General features: G+C 39.1%; 1 protein-coding gene across 2 annotated transcripts in view; it reads right to left on the minus strand.

Moving 5' to 3' along the window:
• Positions 1–3293: 3293 nt before the first annotated feature.
• Positions 3294–20402, minus strand: part of LOC114561058 (synaptosomal-associated protein 25-A) — a 51424-nt gene continuing 34315 nt past the window's right edge. Inside the window, exons 4-8 of one of the 2 annotated variants that reach the window (XM_028586728.1) lie at positions 18263–18311; positions 10775–10892; positions 7188–7307; positions 5900–6044; positions 3294–4700 (exon numbers count right to left, since the gene is read on the minus strand). In XM_028586728.1, coding sequence (XP_028442529.1) covers positions 4632–4700; positions 5900–6044; positions 7188–7307; positions 10775–10892; positions 18263–18311 — 501 coding nt within the window. In that variant the 3' untranslated portion in view covers positions 3294–4631. Of the gene's footprint in view, positions 4701–5899; positions 6045–7187; positions 7308–10774; positions 10893–11119; positions 11238–18262; positions 18312–20402 lie in introns of both variants that reach the window. The other variant, XM_028586734.1, reaches the window with a different exon arrangement.

A 20402-nucleotide genomic window follows, 5' to 3' on the forward strand; every position in this document is an offset into this window, starting at 1 on the left:
CACTGCTGTCAGAAATCTAGGAGTTATTTTTGATCAGGATATATCCTTCAACGCCCACTTAAAACAAACCTCATGAATAGCCGTTTTCCATCTTCGTAACATTGCCAAAATTAGGAATATCCTGTCTGAAAACGATGCTGAAAAACTAGTCCATGCATTCGTTACTTCTAGACTAGATTACTGCAATTCCTTATTATCAGGTTGCCCAAATAAGTCCCTTAAGACTCTCCAACTGATCCAGAATGCTGCAGCACGTGTTCTGACGAGAACTAAGAGAAGAGATCATATTTCTCCTGTATTAGCTTCTCTGCATTGGCTTCCTGTGAAATCTAGGATCGAATTTAAAGTCCTCCTCCTGACTTACAAAGCTCTAAATGGTCAAGCACCATCATACTTAGAAGAGCTCATAGTACCTTATAGTCCCACTAGAGCACTGCTCTCCCGGAATGCGGGGCTACTTGTGGTTCCTAGAGTCTCTGGAAGTAAACTGCGGGCCAGGGCCTTCAGCTATCAGGCTCCAGTATTGTGGAACCAGCTCCCAGTCTGGGTTCAAGGAGCAGACACCGTCACCACATTTAAGAGTAAACTGAAAACCCTCCTCTTTGATAAAACTTATAGTTAGGGAACGAGGAGTTGAAGCGTCCACCTAACCCGGCCCACCTGCTTCTCCTCGTAGTCATCAGTTTTATATACTGTAAAATTAATAATCTAGCGAGAGTAGAGGGAGGCAGGCCAGTACAGCCCGATCCGGTTGGGGAGAGTTCTAGCCCGACCAGGCACCTCTCTTTAACCTGCCTCTCTTAAGTTATGCTATTACAATTCTAGACTGCCGGGGAGGCTGTTCCTCCCTAAGACACACTGAGCTGCTCTCTCATCTCTACTTGTTACTTTTGTATGCATCCCTGCTATGACATGAACTTCCACAATAACCTTCGAAGTCACTGTGACTTCTAATGTGACTATTATCACCACTGTTCATCACGCCCCCAACCGGCCCGATGAAATATATACACATTTAAACCATTCCCACTTTTCCAACAATTCTCCGTAGCCTACTTCACCTTTTCTTACACATTTAAGCCAGCAATTCAGTTTTGCTTTAGAAATTTAACTTGTCAGCATGCACAAGCATTTTCTGCAGGAAATGCATTTTCTAGTTAAATATGCTAAATATAGCACATTTCCTAATTCCACAGAATGTGGGTCAAAGACAAGACATGTACATTTTCTTTATATATTTTCTCTTTTTCTTTAAATTAACAGTGAATTATTATAAACTAGAAGGGCACTCAGAGAGCACAGACCTTTGCCATGGCCTAATGCCCTATGTTGCAATGTTGACAAAAATGTACTTTTTTACCAGGCTGTAAATATGTTTAATTCTGCAGATGGGCACTTTAACATGGAGGTCAATGATTGTCTCCCTTTTGGAGCTAGCCACTCCATAAACTGCAAACTGTGTTTGGCACTTCCACATTGGCTTCATGTTTTAGCACCAGAGGTTGCTGCTTGTGTTCAACCCAAACCAGGATCTTTTTTTAAACTTAAAATAAACCTAAATAGTTTTGTTGCCTAAACCAAACTGCATGTTTGCGACTGTTACGTTAACCATTTAAAGGTTTGATATTGTATTTAGAATGATAGCTTCACACGTTTTAATCATACAAGTATGACAAAAATATTGACCAAAACCTTATAATTTACTTTCCATTGTGTCCACTGCCAAAGAATGTGACTTTTAAATTAATGTGATAAGTGAGCTGTATGTTTATTTTTATTTATTTGTTTACCACCACAAATGGTGGAGTGCCAGTGTCCCTCCTAATGTCACTGCCCAGCTAAAACAAGAAATTGCAGTGCATACACGCATAATACCAGCAGAGGGAGCGCTTGGTCATCAAATACACTCTTGAACCTTCAGTGAGGAACAAAGCAAGTTTGTTTCATGTATCCAGCACCAAATCACTATACTAATACTAATATGTGAGGAGCTGAAGAACTGACAGCTTCCATTGTGAAACATTACATTATCATTTTAGGATAAAATTTATGTTGATAACATTCATCCATTTTATTTTTTGTGTATCCAAACACATCATATGCATGCACAGTGGGCTGTGTGATGGATGTAACCAAGGTATTGCAAATTACTCTGTTGTGTGTATCTGTCCAAGTTTGTGTGTGTGTTTGTGTGTCAGTGTTCTTAGTGACGTGGTAAACTCTAATCCGCCCTAAGCCCAGGGCACCACAGTGGATGTCCATTAGCGTAATGTGTGCTGCACATCTTTCCTTCCCTGTCTCTTTCTACCATGTCTGTCTTTTATTTTCCTATATGCCTTACAAGCTACACAGTAGTGCTTTAAATATCTGTGGTGACATTGCAGATTTGAGCCATTAGGCTCCAGTTTATGTGTAGTTATGATACACTCACTGACCCCTCACTTTCCTGTGGAAGAGTGCAAGAGAAAACACATTTTCTTGAATTTGACTACTATATAACCTTTGTTACCTTGTGAGTGGTTTGAAATGTTACAAAGTAATAGCCCCTACAAAGAAGTCTTCTAAGGGTGAAGAAATTACTGTAGTTATAAAATGTCTTTTCTTATGTGAAGCTAGGTCATGTGATGTGTGTGTAGGATGAAGATGGAAGTGCCCTAACAACTGTCACCTGTCTGTCAGTGAAGGAAATACCTATACACACCACAGAGAAATAATTCTCACTGAAATGAGTGATATATTTGAGTAGAGATGTGATTTTCTGCTCTGTAAAACCGCTGCATTTTTTTGTATCATTATTCATTTATTTCTCTGGGAAACTTTTATTCGTAATTGTGTATATGGTGTTTATGTTCTGCAGAGCAAGAACCTGCTGAAAATCAGTTTTACACAGAGTCAGGCCCGATTGTCTTTAATCTTTTCCTGTTTAATAAATAAAAAATGACAATGAAATGAATTCACATACTCATTGTAGTTCAAAATGAAATAACTCTACTTGTGTCTGCCTTAGCTTAAAAAAAACCTGGACTGAATGCAATATATATATATATATATAATATAGTATGTATATAATATAGTTTTTTTTTCTCCCTAATTTTCTCTTTTTGGTGTGGGTGACCAAAATGTGAATTGTACTTTTAACCATGCTTGTCTTGCTTCTGCTTGAGTTACACAGGACCATGATATTAACTCAAACCAGTATTGAAAATAGAAAGGAAGCTCAGTTTGGTTCTACAGTTATGATGGTTTTATTGGCATTTTCCAAGGTATTATTTTACAGTGACGGTCACAGTCTGGAAAGGTTAAGAGACATGAAACAAAAAGAGTGGCACTCTTGGAGATAAATATGGGCCTCTCTTCTGTGTGGCCTACATATGTAGCATGCGGTTGCCATGTTAGGATATTTTTGTCTGAATAAATGAATTATTCAGTGTCTCCTAGCAGCGGATGAACATGCATAACACACTTAATGCACTACTTGATATTGCTAGGGTTGAATCATAGGTAAAGCAGTCTGGCCTGGGATGTGAAGAGGTTGTGACCCCCCTGTAACTTTGCCTTGAATTGGTTGATGTTGAACTGTGACCTTAGCAAAACTCCACCTCCTTTTATTATCAATCCTAATGCTAGCTATTATAGTTTATGCCCAATTTGTTTCTGATGGTTAAACAAGAGTCCCATCAACAATGCTGTTCAGACCACAAGGAAAATGCAATATATTTGCATATGCAGTGAGCCTTAATTATGAATGACAACAAATCAATTAAATATTCAACCCTTGCTTTTGAATGGTCAGATTTAGCTCCCTGAGGAAAAGGTACAGTATATACTATACAATCTGTGGCATCAAATTGTGTTAACACAGAGTTGGTAGTAGTAGTAGTGGTGGTGCACTAACAACCAGGAACAAAAAGCCATGTCTTCATCCAAATGGCTCAAATACTTAACTGAGTATCCTTGGTCTACGATGTTATTAAGATATGAGTGGCTCTACATCAACATTAAATGACTTTGTATTTAAACAGTGGCCTTGGTTACAGGCTGTGCGGGCTGTATGTGTATGCACTATATTCACTGCAAATCAATGGCCTTATCATGTAGCATCACAACATTTTAACTGATGAATACACAGTGTGTCTTACATGGACAACACCAGAATACTGACATGGGGGAAGGACATTTTGGAACAAGGTGTACATACAGTTTATATTACACACAGACTTAAAAAAAAGAGTGATGAAGAAGACAGGACACGTGATCTAAGTCAATGAGGACATTGAAGAAGCACTATGTACAGTGTGGAGACAGTTTGGGTGGATGATGTGTAACAGAACTATTATTTCTTAACAAAATCAAAAAAGCAACAACACAGAACATTGACAACAAGGAGAAGAAAGGGATGGAGGGAAGTGAAGGGCATAATTTAGAGGGGGGGGGGAGGGGCAGAGGAATGTATGATATGTGCGTGTGTGCAAACCTCTACAGGTATCACAATAAAAGCATGATTTTGCAGCGCCTGCTGTCGAGCATAGGAAGTGGGTACCAGGCGTTGGGGGCTGGCTGGGGTTTGGTTGGTGTTGTTACTTTAAGGGTGATTGGGGGTAAACGGGAATGAGAGCACTTTTCGCTGCAGTTTAGCCACTGCCCAACATCTTTGTAGCACGCTGGTTGGCCTCGTCAATCCTGGTCTTGTTGGAATCAGCCTGAAAGAGACACACACACACACACACACACACACACAGTTTAGCTAGCAGTTACTTTAACGGAAAATGCAGGTTTATTTCAACCTGGTGTATTTCCTATAAATGTGGCTATTGTTATGTTATTGCTATGGGTCATGCTAACGTTGCACTTGCAACCTTCTTTGTAGAGATTCAGGGAAATGAGGCCATGAATTTTATATGAATCATTTCAAACATTTGTTTCTGGGTCTGACAGAAGGTAAACCCAGAATTTGGCAGCCTGAAAGGACCATTATTGCTAACTTGCTGGGTGACCTAATCACCCTGCATATTAATCCACGGAATATCCCAAAATAAAAAAAATGTGACGCCTCAGAGTCATGTTTCAGTTAACTTGCAGATGAAATAAACCAGAATAATCCTTAAATGAAGACACACGTACTGAACTAATAGACAAAGTGGACAATTGCTGGGTTTAACACCCTGATTTGGCATGTGAATCAAATTTGCTTCCATTACTGTGTCAAGCCCAGGGTAAATCTACTCAAAATCAGCACAGCTACATTTGCTATTGCAATGCCTAATGATGTGCATGGAATCCTAAATATCCGCTAAATACCCTACAAATTACCTACTATTTACTCTAGATTTGCTGCCTTTCATTTAATTACTTTACCCAGAGTAGTCATGACATTGTTAAACTCCCAATATCTGACTCTAAATGTCTAAATGCATCCACATTCTGGTTGCTCTCATAGCTTTCCATACCTTCTTTTAGCATTATAAATGTTCAAAAGGCCTATAAATGATAGTCTTGAAAATCTAGTGCCTTGTACAGCCTATACTTGGATATCTTGTTTCCTAAATATGACAACAGGTCTCCTTGAGCCTCACATTGTAGTTCCATAAGCAGTTCAGTAACATTTTAGTTCCATATTGCCAATATTTTGGAGCATCACACTTCTAAATGTTAACTGTTGGCACTATCTTTGTCCACCTTGGATTAAACGTTACTTTGCTACCTCACCAATGGAAGAGGTTGTTTTCTAGTAACAACTGAAACTGACTTGCTTCCACCAATAAGTATGAATTTAGAATGGTGAAGAAGCAACTATATCAAAGTCATCAAGTCAAATGTGCATAATTAGAAATAATGCACCCTCTCCCACCAATTAAAATGCAATATTCTCCACGGCAGTGCTCATTGCAAAGTGCAGTACCTTCTCCATGATCCTATCGACCTGGCGGTTCTGGGTGTCGATCTCTTGGCCCATGTCCAGGGCCATGTGACGCAGATTGCCAATGATTCCTCCCACCTGCTCCAGGTTCTCATCCATCTCATTCTCCCGGGCATCATCTGTTACCCTGGAGCATACAAGAGGAGCAACAAGGACTGGTTATTGGCCAACAAATTATGTTGTAGCTACTTTTTGGAATATGATACATTGTGCTGGAAAGCACAACCATCACCAAACAGTATGTTACAGTACATTACAATGCACTACAAGGAGATACTTTTAAAAATATATGTTTAAATGAATTCCTGAACAAATAAATCACATTGTCTTTGGAATACTAATATTGGGACTTTCAAGGATAAAATAAAGTGCACTGGTTATTGGTTAAAATGTATTATACTACCACCTGCTTTATCTCACTCGTGTTATGGGCGTGTTTGAAGAGCACTTTAAGAGACCCTGATAATTCTCTAGGAATCATATGACATAGTATTACTCAGCGATTCCCAATCAGAGGGTCGGGGACCCTCCAATGGGTCGAAAGATAAAAATGAGGTTCCAAGATTAAAACTAAGCTATGCTACACAAATTTAAATTCATGCTTGCTGGACTTACCTCAAATCATTGCGTTTTTGTGGATAGGTTTACCTGCTCGGGTTTGAACATTTATTCAAATGACAGTTTAGAGTTAAACTCTCACCTTCAGACTTCTGACACTGATGGTGGGGGTGGCAAGCAGACACTTAGGGTCACAAGTAAAAAAGGTTGGAAACCAACTCATATCAATCAAGTCCAAATTTGTGCTCCAATGTTTTTTCTAAATATGAAATGACTACCATGACTACTTATTGCTGGTGACTGAGCAGAAGGTGTCCTAGGTCTTCTGTATGCCTCTAAACATCATCTTAAACTGAGATGAAATCGCAATCATTCCCAAGGGAATATTATGAAAATACAGGGTTCCAAGTGACATATTGTCCATAATGATGGTGAAATGGTTTTTGAAAAGTCAAACAAATCGGCAACCTATTCAAAGATATATAATAATATATAATATATATAATAATAAAGGATATTCAAATAATTATCAATATAAACACTATTGTATACTAGCACACACACACACACACACACACACACACACACACACACACACACACAGGAGCATTTAGAAACATAACATAAAATACCAGCAAGCATACCAACTACACACACACACACACACAGAGGGGCGCACCCCCCCCCCCACACATACACACACACTACTTACCTGCGGATAAAGCCCCCACTGATGGCCATCTGTTCACGTTCATCCATCACTCGTGCCCCTGGCTGGCTGTTCACCACTCCATCCTGATTCGCTCCCCAGGCCTGGCCCCCGCCCTTAATCCTACCACACACACATTTCAGTCAGTATCTGTGTAACTGTTGTATTATGTGCTTGTGCTTTTAAATGTGTATGTGTGTGCACTGGTTTATTTGTTTGTGAATGCAACCAAGACTGGGCGTGCTGTGAGTGTGCATGTGGGTGTATGCTGGTCAGTATGTGTGACACTTTACGTGTGCGCAGTGAAGTGTGATTGTGTATATGCATGTCTATGTAACTTTTCTATCAATTCATTTTTAAAACATATACATACATACAGTATATGTTTGGAATGCTTTGCATAATATGGTGTCAAGCCAATTAGTGTAATAAAAGCAACATGCCATGTATGATAAACTTACATACGTGCATTTGCAATCTGTGAATAATTGATCTGACATGCAGATCAATTGAATCCAAGCACAATAAGCTCACATGTGGCTTGTGTTAGAAAGTAATCTAGGTCCTTTAGAGACTCAGAATACCATCTCCTTCAAGCACATTCAGAAGAGTACAATCACAGAACATAATGGCCAGACTTCAGACAGAGGAGGCACAACACACATGCAGATTGAGAGGACATGCAAGGCGGTGTTTGACATGAGAAGGGAAAACATGAAAAGAGGAAGAGGATCAGATCATTAAAAGAAAGAAGTTAGATTTTTTTTTATAAATGAGTGAACTGTGATAATTTTGCATGCAAGTCATACAGTAGCTGTGATGAGCCCTTCATTTCATCTGGATGGATAAATCTGTAGGATGATACACTGTATACAGTCAAATAGGCAAATCTAATTCTTAGCATTTGTTTTATTATGCTCTGAGTATCTGATGAGTGGAGGTCACCACTGAGGACAACAGAGTTTAGGCTGTTTAAAAGTTGTATGTTTTCAATTTTCAATGAAAGCCGACTCTATGCACAACATTGTTGTTGTGAGGTTGTAAACCACACCCATCAGGTACTCCAGGTTATAACAATAAGCAAGAATTACTTTTCTTATGCTATTTGACACTGCCATATAAAAAGTCTAGATCAGATGAAACACATGACAAAGCCACAGGATCACATAACAAGTGGTTAATGATAGGGAGGACCAGAGAGCTATAGAATAGACAAGATCTGAACCCAAAACAGTCACATATGGAAGCAGGACCAAAATGGACCAAATGGAGGCAGCAAACTCCTAATATACCTTCATACAGAAAACAAAAGTTCAAGCCAAAATCAGGTGGTGACTATTAAACAAACACCAACTGCTACAAAATGACGGCTGTGATGCAAATAAAGCAGATTAGTTACATGTGCTACTGTCAAGATCCTGCTCAGCCCTGTTTTGGAGAAAAGAGTTGTCTGTTGTTAAAATGTCTACTGATGTACGTAATCTTTTTAAAAACTCTCTTTAAAAACTGTGGTAGTGCACAGTGAAGGCAAAGAAAAAAAAAACTAAAAATGTTTATAGGTCAGATCTAGCACAGACAAAAAACAGCATGTTCTACACTGCATTACATATACTGCATTTGGTAAATCAATAAGGCATCACTTAATTCACTCCCAGACGAATGTCTGAATAACATCTTGCTGCAAACCCACCACAAAATAACCCATATACAGCCACTTGTGTTTTCTATAGCTCTGAGATAGACAGCTGTATACATTACATGTATTGGTCCCAGAGTATAGAATGCTCAGACATGACTCACTGGCCATAGTTTGGCTGTTAAGGGCCAGAAACAGATCACACAGGAGTTTTGCAAAATGGGCACTGGGAATCGACCTTCATATCAAAGCTTTCATAGTAAAAAATAGGGTTTAAGAGCTACTATTAAAATGGTAGCACCTCATGTTGCGTGTGGCCAGAGAACAAGTTTACCTCACTCTTGTGTGATATTTCATTATGTAGGACAGTGCTGAGGGATGAGAGACAGGGGCCAACTGAAGCATCCTATATTTGCAACTTGTAATCTGAGGGCCATATGCCAAAGTTGGTGTGTTTAATGGCATGTTTTAATTTTAGCAGCAAAGCTCATTGCTTTAACAGGTAGTTTTTACGGTATGTGTTTGATTATAAAGTTACTGCACTAGACTGTTACCTTCACATCTGTAATTACACTACAGAGAACACCATGACCTATGTTAAGGCTTGCTTGCAATGTAAGCAGTTCATATGTACTGTCTGAAAAATGTAAAAGAAAATACCAAACATTCAACAATAAATTAATCAAGAACTAGGACCCAAACAAATAGGCTTAAAGAAATAGTTTGACATTTTGGGAAAACGCATATTCGCTTTCCTGCAGAGAATTAGATCGACGCCTCCCTTGTGTCTGTGCGCTATATATGAAGCAACCACCAGCAGAAAGCTAGCTTAGCTTATTATAAAGGCTGGAAAAAGCTCTCTTCAAAGTAATAACAACTGCCTACTGGCACCTCTAAAGCTCATTATTGACACAATATATCTTTTTAATCAGTATAAAAACTTAAAGGTTAGCCAAGGTTTATGTCTGGCGCATAACCCCCGTAAAACCACAACGTGCCATTTTACGCTTTACACTTTAACAAACAAGATGTAACATGTTAATTAATTAGCCTTAGTAGTGCTGTAGGTGGATGTTGTTAGTTTTGAATAAGCCAGACTAGCTGTTTCCACCTGTTTCCAGTCTTTGTGCTAAACTACATATTTACAGACCTGAGAGTGGTATCAATCTTCTCATTGAAGTCTCAGCAAGAAAGAGAATACCGGTAAGCATATTTCACAAAACATCATACTAAACCATCAGATTGCTTAGCTGCAAGTTGTATACTGTAATGTCATGTACATTACGATTATATTAGCAGACTTTTCTGAGAAATATATCAGGTGAAAACTTCCAATTCCAGGAACTATGATACAGTCTTGTATGAAACTTTATAAATCAGAAAACTTTATTTTAATGTACTGCAAGAGCCCCATGTAATCAATTAATTCATAAAAAAAAGTAAAACACCAACAGTTTCTTACAAAGCAGCAAAATTGATAAAATTCAAATGAGTAATTTAATATAGAAGGCAACTAGTTGATTTATTCTTTGGTTAGACTTTGTACACAGCATGATGCATCATGCTGCAGGGTTAGGCTCGGGGCTTGGTAGGGGTTTGGGGGGGAGGGGGGTGGGGGTGACGTGGCCCATATCTCTGCTGACACTGCTACCTGCTGGAAGAGAATCTCTCATCCAATGTGGAATGAAGGGCTTTTGATGACAACAGCGAATAAAGTGGCATCGGACATGGTGTGCAGATGTGTGTGTTGTTCATGCATGCACACTCTTAACTTAAGCAAACACACCCACACATGCATGCAGCACTGGTGCCTGTTCCAAAAGTGTGCTGTTGTGGCAATGAGCCTGACTGCTCACACCACAGTTCACCATGCCCTACGCACCAGAAGATGGATAGAGAGGCAGGAAGGCAGGCACTGAAACACATGCATTCAGGCGACACAGGCAGCACCTACTTGTTACAGGGACATGAACATAGACCACAGAACTGTCCTAGATTGTTCAAATTCTTTTCTGCATCCTTCATGTCCTTATTGATTTGGTCCATCCCCTCCTCGATGCGCTCCAGTTGTTCTGATTAGCAACACATTGTCATTTTTCCCAGCAAAAGAACGAAAGCACATAAGAAGAGAAGAGGGGAGGAAGAAGTTGCGGGTGGAAGGAAGGGATGGGGAGGAGAGAGGGGAAACAAAGGAGAAGAGACAAAAAAAGACATTGACTGTGACAAGAGAGACATAAGACATCACCACCACCACCAGCACTGGACAGGCAGAAGCTTGGGGCTCCTGGCCGGTACCTACTTTTTAATACATGGGCATATCAGACCACAGCATTGTCCTAAATCTTTTAAATCTTTCTCGGCCTCCTTCAGGTCTGCGTTCACCTTGTTCATGCCCTCTTCCATACGATCAAGTTGTTCTGGTGAGGACAAAGGCATGAGAGCAGTGAAATAAATTTGACTGGTTTGTTTTTCCAGGGTTGGCGCTCTACACTACAATGCAAGAGGCAAAATTGTTTGGCTAGATGCGGAAGTCAAAGCAGGCAACAAGCATTGAGAGTAGCTGTTGACAGTGACTAAAAACATTGCTTTGCATGTGAATTTATTTCATTAGAATCTACAGGGCTCCAATGGATTTTGATTTGTTTCCTACTTCCATCCAAAGCGACATATTGATTCTCTGAGTATTTCATGAGCGGCAGTAGCAACACCTGCATCAGTTGCAGGATGCTTCATCCAGAACTCTGTGCATGAAGATGTTAATTCTGCCAATTTAACTGAATAGTAATGCACATTAACAGGTGACAAAGAGTGTGAAAGAGACCGTGATAGGCAGCGTACTTAAACGCAATAGAATGAATTAGCAACAAATCAATGAACAAATCATGAAATGAGTGTGATGTAAAGCACCATTCAGGCATGTAAAGTCGCCAATGCTTCCTTACTCAGATGGTCAATAGGGCACAGAGCTATAAAAAGCTCTGATTCAAGGTCAGATTCTCTCTCTCTGGCTGGTTATTAGTTATAGGGCAGGGTAGCAGTAATCTCCATCAGTGAAAAGGGGGCAAAACTACTAAGGTTTGATTAGTCACACTGTAGTGCAGAGGACGCAGATGGTCATATAACACAGGCTCAAGATCTATAGAACCGAAACACATTGATCCACAACATAGAGTATTGTAGTGAAGCAGAGTGATAATTCAATTTAGTCTCCATGTCTGATAGTAAATAGAAAACCTTGCTTGTACCCTTAATAAGCATAATCTTTAAAGGCCTCTGCTATCAGGGTGAAGGTGTCAAATCTTAACCCTGAAAGCTGAGGAATCTACACAGAAGGGACTGCCACTCCCAAAATATAAGACAACCATATACACGGGACCTGGGAAGGTTGAACAATCAGTTCTCACATCCCATTTAATAAGGTTTAATGACTGACTGAGAAAACTCATAACATCTGTGTGGAAAATTAAGAGAACTAATAAAATTGCTCCCATATGTGTGCTAAATATAAATAAGAATAAGACAGGATCAGTAGAAAGGTCTAAGATGAATTTTCTGCTGTATGGTAGGACTAGACGGTACAGTAGAGGCCGGCTAAATGGCCAGCAGTAGTCCCAGGCAAAGTGAGTGATTGAGTAAAAGAGGAATGTGAGAGAAAGAAAGAAAGAAAGAGAGAGATAGAGAGAGAGAGAAACATTTGACACTAGCAATTTTACTGTATATTGATATACTGTTGTTGCTTTCCTGTTTTTTATTTTTTTATTTTTTAAATGTATATATTTTAGTTTACTCAAGAATTGTACGTATGTATTTCTTCTCACATTATTATCCTTGATGCTTTGGCAATATTGTTATTTTTGACATTCATGCCAATAAAGCAATTTGAATTGAAATTGAATTGAATAGAGAGCGAGAGAGAGAGAGATAGAGAGATAGAGTTTATTTGTATTCTTTTTTTAAGTATATATATATATATATATATACTATTGTTTCAACGTACCCTTTGAGGGACATGCACAGAATTTGTTTAGTGTCTGCATTTATATCATAATTATGTTACCAGTATTATTATATCAGAAGTATTTACTCCTTGTTGTTGTTTATATGTATGTTTGTTCTTATGCTTTGGCAACACAGATGTATTTTTGTCATGCCAATAAAGCAACATGAAATTGAAAATTTAAATTAAAATTGAGAGAGGGAGAGAGAGAGGGAGGGAGAGAGAGAGAGGGAGAGAGAGAGGGAGAGAGAGGGAGAGAGAGAGAAAGAGAAAGAGAAAGAGAAAGAGAGAAAGAGAGAAAGAGAAAGAGAGAGGGAGAGCGAAAGAGAGAAAGAGAGAAAGAGAGGGAGAGGGGAGAGAGAGAGAGAGAGAGAGAGAGAGAGAGGGAGAGAAAGAGACACTGTTCATCTCCTTAGCTTCGGACACCCAGGCCAACCTGCCTCCCCCCATCCATCTGAGGATTATCATGTGAGAGCCTCCACTCCTCTCCTCCCCCATAGTCAGTCACAGGTTTAACCAATTAGAAAGTAGGATAATGTAAACCAATGAGGAAACAACAGGCCTTTTTCACTGCAGACCTCTTTACTTGTTGTAGTAGGATAAGGATAAGTAGAGGTGTTACTAAAAACATTACTGTGTCACAGTAAGCCATCACTGTGTGACAGTCACAATATCAGGAACCTAAAGCTGAAGCAGCTAATTATTTACACCTGTAATAAAATGTCAAAATGTCTGCTGTGAAGAAAGGCCTATCAGATCTATGTCAGACCATTATTCTAATTCCAGCCTTATACACTATGACAGGCACACAGGTGATAAGAACCAATGAAATGAAGGAACTTGCAGTCCGTAAAGGCAGGAGAAAGCTAAAACTGATGGTGGAATGGTGAACTGAAAACACAACCTACAGCTTAAAGCAATTCCATTTTTAATTCTGGGTTAATTTTGAATGAATTCAGCAGCTATGGCACTGTGTTTGGTTCTGAACTAAACCGATGAAGCATTTGAATTTGTTAGAGTTTTGATTTGCCCCTCTGACTATTTTCTCCATGGCAACATGATTTCACCAGAAACAAAGTTAAAATAATTCTAACTGGTGGCCATAACATACACCTATAGGATTGGTACTGTGTATTGATTGTCTATATGCTACACTTGTTGTATTATTATAGGTTCAAACTCCATTCTTCACAAATGGACATTCCAGGTTTAAGTAAAGAATACCTTGGCTCTCCAGGTTCTATGAGATCTAACTCTTAAACTGTACGTTCCACCTCTTAAATTCACTTTACCCACATTGTCATGAGATGAAAATCTAAGCAAATGACACACTGATGTGTGTGACTCAGTGCCTGTAAAATATCCAGAGTAGCTGGTTTAATGTGTGTCATTAACTTGTGGTGTGCAAGGAAATTAATGTTTGGCTGTAAGTGTTGAACACTCCAAGAGTAACAGATAAAGAGGAGACAAGCCGTAGTAGTCCAACTGTGTCCAGTGATGAAGTGGTAAATACAAAAGATGGAGAAAAAAATCTGCACTCTCCACTTATCAGTTTAAGGCAAATAGTTTTTTTATTATTAAAAACAAAAATCGACCACGCTCCTCATACATTTTGAACTGGAGGTTCAAAGGAGCTACAATCTAACCAATGGTTTGTGCTCTGAGCTAAAACGTTGTGAGTTGCTACTGGTGCAGGCGGCTCAGGCAGAGCTGCAATCCATCAGCGCTGACCGAGTCGTAATTCAGGTCAACATGCATGTAACAGCCGAGCAGTGAGGGACTCATTAGCTGCAGTGAGACCTCCACCATAGATAATACATCACTGCAAGAAATGAAAAGTCTCCTTCCATGTATGACCTGTGTGTGTGGGTGTGGGTGTGGGTGTATGTGTGTAAAGGGCAGAGGGATTAGTTACACCCTAGTTTACAGCACAACAAGACAGTATTAATTACTACTAGCATGGAAAGCTAATATTTATCTTGTTTTCCTTTCATGGCAATATAAAAGTGAATTATTGATGTCAATTGTAATTATATTTGAAAACTGATGTAAATAACATGGCAAATATCGTTAAGCCTCAAATTGTAGAGGCTTGTGTAGTTTAGCAGTCCTTGTTAACAGAAAGGAGGGGTTTGGAAAGAGACAAGGACAGATAGAACGAATGAAGACAAGAAAGAACTTCATCGTTATTGTAACCAAAGTGATCTCCAGGCAAAGGAACGGGAGAAGAAAAAACGTATAGAGGTCAGCAGAGAAAAGTGAAGGGAATGAGAGCAGGGGCTGGTGGGAAACAAGAGAAGAAGCATGAGATAGAGAAAAGAAGAGAAGAAGAGGAAGACAGAAACAGAGAGAGGCAGATAGGGGATCAGGTTAAGAGGACATTTGCTGAGAGGCAGAGGTAATTTAAATCTGTGAATTGATTGCTGTCCTGTGCTAACAGCATTGAGCCGTGCACTGACGCAGCCGTTACTCTGGAGGGAAGACAGGAGGGAAGAGAGAGAGGAAAGAAAAGGCTATCTGTTCCTTTGACAAGCCAATTAGGCTGCTCTTTCACGCATGGAGTGGAGCACAAGCCAATAGTGGGTTTTATTTTACTTTTTTCACTGTATTTTTCTAATGCAGAAAACATATATACTTAACTTAAAAAGTTGGATTTAATATCAGGCAGTGGGCTGTGCATCTGCTGGCATTATAGTGTTCCTACAGAGTTTTTAGTCGGTTTACCGGCGTATAAAAAACCCACATATGAACACATTTAGGTGGAAAAGGGATATAACAGAGATGGAATTGTGGCTGGAAAACTTCTAATCTTATCTTTAAGGATAAACCGGCAATACTGCTGATGTTATTCCTACTGTAGTAACCAGTAACACAGGGCTGGGTGTGGCAACCCTGATCTGGGTGTTTTATGAACTACTCTGTTCATCTTTGGCTGCAGCACCTTTGACTGGCAGACAGATCTCTTCCCCGAAATCTGGAGAGATTCTGGACAGGACAGATCTATCATATAACATTATACTGATACAGCATCATATGAGACTAGCATTACCGTCTTACGGTTATATGCCTCCGCCAACCAGTGAAGTTGCAGTTTACATCCACATCTGTCTAGACTCATATAATATATTTAGTGAAGATTTTGAAGGAGTTTAATGAAAAGGTATTAATTGTATTTTTTGGCAAAACGTGAATGCTTCACACATATCTACAACCTGGCAGCACAGAAGATCTATACAATCACCACAGTTTCAAGGTGGGTACCCTAGATTAGTGTCACCAATTCAGTATTGAACCAAATGTCTTCTGCTTCTAAGTTATGACTTTGAATAATTGGCCAGGAAAGCCTTTTTGCAGAACATTATGATGTCACAGTAATGTTTACCTTTGGGTATAAAATGGATTGATCATTTTATTGTATTGTGTGAAATTCTGTCATTATTAGTGTAGAAATTCTTGAGTTATGGCCAAAACGCGTTATATTTCATTTGAGATATCCTGTTCACAAGAATGGGAAGGACATGAGGTCACAGTAACCTTTGATCACCAAAATCTAAACAATTCATTCTTGAACCCAAATGGACATTTTTGCTAAATTTGAAAAAAAAAATCCTCCTGGGGTTCCTAAAATATTGCATTCACAAGGATGGGACGGGCGGCCACGGCTAAACTCACTGTTGAGTAGCCACAAAAGGACATATATTATTATATATGATAAATAAATACTGAGATAATGTTGAGTGCACCACGACGTGTATATACAACAACAACAAAAAGTTACTATAAGAATATTTTAAAGTGGTATTAGAAATTAATTGAAGTAGTGCATTATTTCCAGCTCGTTATTAGTTACTAAACTGTCCCACATTCACTCTAAGTCGCGACACAGATATCCTAGGAATATTATATAAGTAATATTACACAGGGCTTATAATGATAAACTGTAAACAAATGTTGGCATACGTTTGTCAATTTCTGTACTGTGTTCATGAACACTATTAGTGATTATACCATTCAGTGATTGGGGAAGAGGGCCCACAAATAACATTTTGTATGGCACTTCTATAAACAAAACACTGGATCCTACATTTCTCATCATGCAAATCGTCATTTGTTAGACCGCACCATAACTTGAGTAACTTCAAACATTACAAAGTTCCTCCAAAGCCACAAAGGACATCATACAACTGTTTGCACAGGATGAGAACCTAAATTGGTGGAGTGCTCCTTTAGTTCCCAATGGTGGATCAAGTTATAATTTAGGCAGAACTGGAGAGGATGTGGATGTGTCATTACCAGTCAATGTGATTATTCTCTCCCCTCAGAGGAAGAAGAATGGTAAAGTATATCTGTTACCAGCTGACCTCTGACCTGTCACTCAGTCAGTCAGTTGTCCTCTGTAATACGGCAACCAGGGTTCAGAGAGCAAATACATCAAATATGTGTTTTAAAGTGGTTTATGTCCTTGTTCTACTACTTAAAAGTACTTATATGATATAGTTAAAATATAATCACTAAGATTAACTCAATATACAGTATCTCACAAAAGTGAGTACACCCCTCACATTTTAGTCAATATTTCATTATATCTTTTAATGGGACAACACTGAAGAAATTACACTTTGCTACAATGTAAAGTATTAAGTGTACAGCTTGTATAACAGTGTAAATGTGCTCAACACACAGCCATTAATGTCTAAACCGCTGGCAACAAAAGTCAGTACACCCCATACATGCCAATCTCTAGGTATGGTGATGGGGTACTTTCCATAAAATCATCTCTCAATGCAAATCAAACTAGCTATTAGGCTAACCAACATAAAACCATGCCAATCTCTAGGTATGGTGAAGGCTATGTGATGATGTGGGGGGGCTATTTTAATTCCAAAGGCCAAGGGAACTTTATCAGGATGCATAGTATCTTGGATCCACTAAATAACTGGTCTTTAAAAAAAAAAAAGTTATACAAGCTGTACACTTAATACTTTACATTGTAGCAAAGTGTCATTTCTTCAGTGTTGTCCCATTAAAAGATATAATGAAATATTTACTAAAATGTGAGGGGTGTACTCACTTTTGTGAGATACTTTATATGTTTTGTCTGACAAATACAGTAACCATAAAAGTTTTAAGGCAAAGCAGAAAGCTAGCTCAACAGTCACTTCCAGTATAATACTTTTAGCCACATTAGCTCAGACTGCAGCTGAGGTTACTTTTAAAGACTTGGCAGAAGCACACTAAATAAATTTGCCTTAGTAATTATAGAACCATAAAGGTCATTTTCATCTGTGTTGTAAATTTGAGTGGTACTCTGTGTCATACTGGACGTGCTGCTGATGATGACTTCCCCATTATACAGCATTTCAATAGCTGCAAGAGAGACTTGGTAGCAGATTGAAGACAGATGTTAGAGAGATGGTGTTTAGTGATTTCTTCCTATCAACTTACCTCCCTGCTCATCCAACATGACCAGAGTCCTGATGCCAGCATCTTTACTCTAACAGACAGACAGAAAGGGAGATGAAAAACAGAAAGAGAAGGAAAGAAGATGAAAAAAGAGGAATAAATGTGACAGATCAGTGAAGGTCAACATAGCCGAACAGAGCAGAGCTATCAGGACAGCAGAGGTGGATCAAATTACAATTTGAAATCGCTTTTTTGAACGTGGCTGACCTTGTCCGTCACAACTGACACAGCTTGATTTTAAAGAAATCATTTTGACATATGGGGGAATACAATTATTCGCTTTCTTGCCAAAAATGAAACAGAAGATTGATACAGCTCTCGGGCATATGAAGCTAGAGCCAAGGAACTGCTAGCTTAGGTTAGCATGAAGACTGAAAAGAGGGGGATCAGCTAGCTTGTCTATGTCCAAAGGTAACAAAATCCACCTACCAGCACCTCTAAAGCTAAAATTTTAAATGGCAAATTATTATGTTTAGGTTTTGGCTTTTGTACATATAAAAAGAAAAGAGATATATAGGTTAATAATGAGCTTTCCTGTTGCTGGCCTGCAGATTTCTTTTCTGGCCGGGCCAGCAACATGGCATCATGACTTTGCGTAAAGACGTGTTATCTGTACGCATTTTGAGCTATCCACGTGTATGTCTGCTGTATACAGCAGATGTGAACATACACGCCACGTTGCGTGTTTTTGCGTGTTATTGCGAGAACGTGATGTACTATTGCAAGAACTACGTCACACAAAAAAGGCTTTAGTAACACAAAAAAGCGACAAAAACACGGAAAAAAAACCAGACAAAAACACGCTTAGGAAAACAATATGTTACGTTAAATCACGGGCCCGTGTTTTTAACTCACTTTCTGTTCATCGCGGAGGATACGCCAAACAACTAAGTGAACTGCACATCCAAAAGTAAGAGGCTTAATAGTGTTCTGGGTAGATTAGAACAGGGTGTGTTTTATTAATGAGTAATGTGCTATTGTTGCTATTTGTGTTACCATTAATGTGATCTGATTAATACGGTGCTATTACTGCATGCTATGATTATTAATCTGTTTGGCTGTGACTTTAGCTTTGATCAAGGTACTTGTTGATGATGTGCTGAATAATGTAGCTTAGGTAAACTGTAAATGCTGCATTGCTAGCTCCTTCCACGGAGCTTAGCTACTGTTCTGACCAACGGTACTGCGGCTTGACGAGACAGTTATGGCGTGGACCCGTGTAGGCAACAGATCAGCTGTTAGCAGCGGCGGCTTGTCAATAGAGGGCGCTGGGGCGCCGCCCCCATCAAAATTCCATAAATATAAATGTATACAAAAATGATATAAAAATGAAATAAAAAATGAAAAATAAAATAGTTTACTCATAATTGGTAGTAAGAGCCTCAGCATTTAATACAAACTGGCTTTAATCGGTTAACTATTTTCTATGTTTCAATATGTTTCCTCCGGTTTCTTGGCTGCAGCATAGGGCTGCAGGGACGCCGGCCAAATGGATGTGTATGTGAGTCCTTAAACTTTCGGCCAGCATGTGACCTGAAGCTGGTCTCTAATTGGTTTCTTAAAAATTCTCCTCCGGACGCACCTCGCTGCGTCCCTGGCGAATCAGAATTGGAGACATTTTATTTTATCCAATCTGATTGGTTCTCAACACCTGTCATTCAACTCTTCACCCGGCCGCTACTGGAGAGAGAAGGTGGACACAATAGTAGCGCCAGCAGGTAGCTCTTGTGTTGCTGAAATGGTCTAACCACTTTGATTAAAGTAGGAATCTAGCAACAATAAACAAGGAGAGATTCGTGAAAGAGAAGTTCTACAACGTCGTGCAGCTGCCGACCCCGTCCAAACGGCGTGTGAATTGAATATTCCGGTGAGTTATCTTAGCTGCTAGCTAGCTAACAGCAAATTACTACTATCGGTGTTGATAACCTTGAGAATTGTTGCTTGATTTGTGTTTTAAAGCCAGTCGGAATTGGCTACTAACCTGATGAACCTGATAAAAGGGTATGGTTAATATTGAAATTGTTGTTGTAAATTTTAACTTAGCTGTTGGTTAATTCAGCTAGACACGTATGTATTTTCCGTTAGTTGTGACTGCTATGTTTTCTATAAGCTAGTCAATTAA

This window comes from Perca flavescens, chromosome 1 (genome assembly GCF_004354835.1).
Source record: "Perca flavescens isolate YP-PL-M2 chromosome 1, PFLA_1.0, whole genome shotgun sequence".
NCBI classification, from domain to species: Eukaryota; Metazoa; Chordata; class Actinopteri; order Perciformes; family Percidae; genus Perca; species Perca flavescens.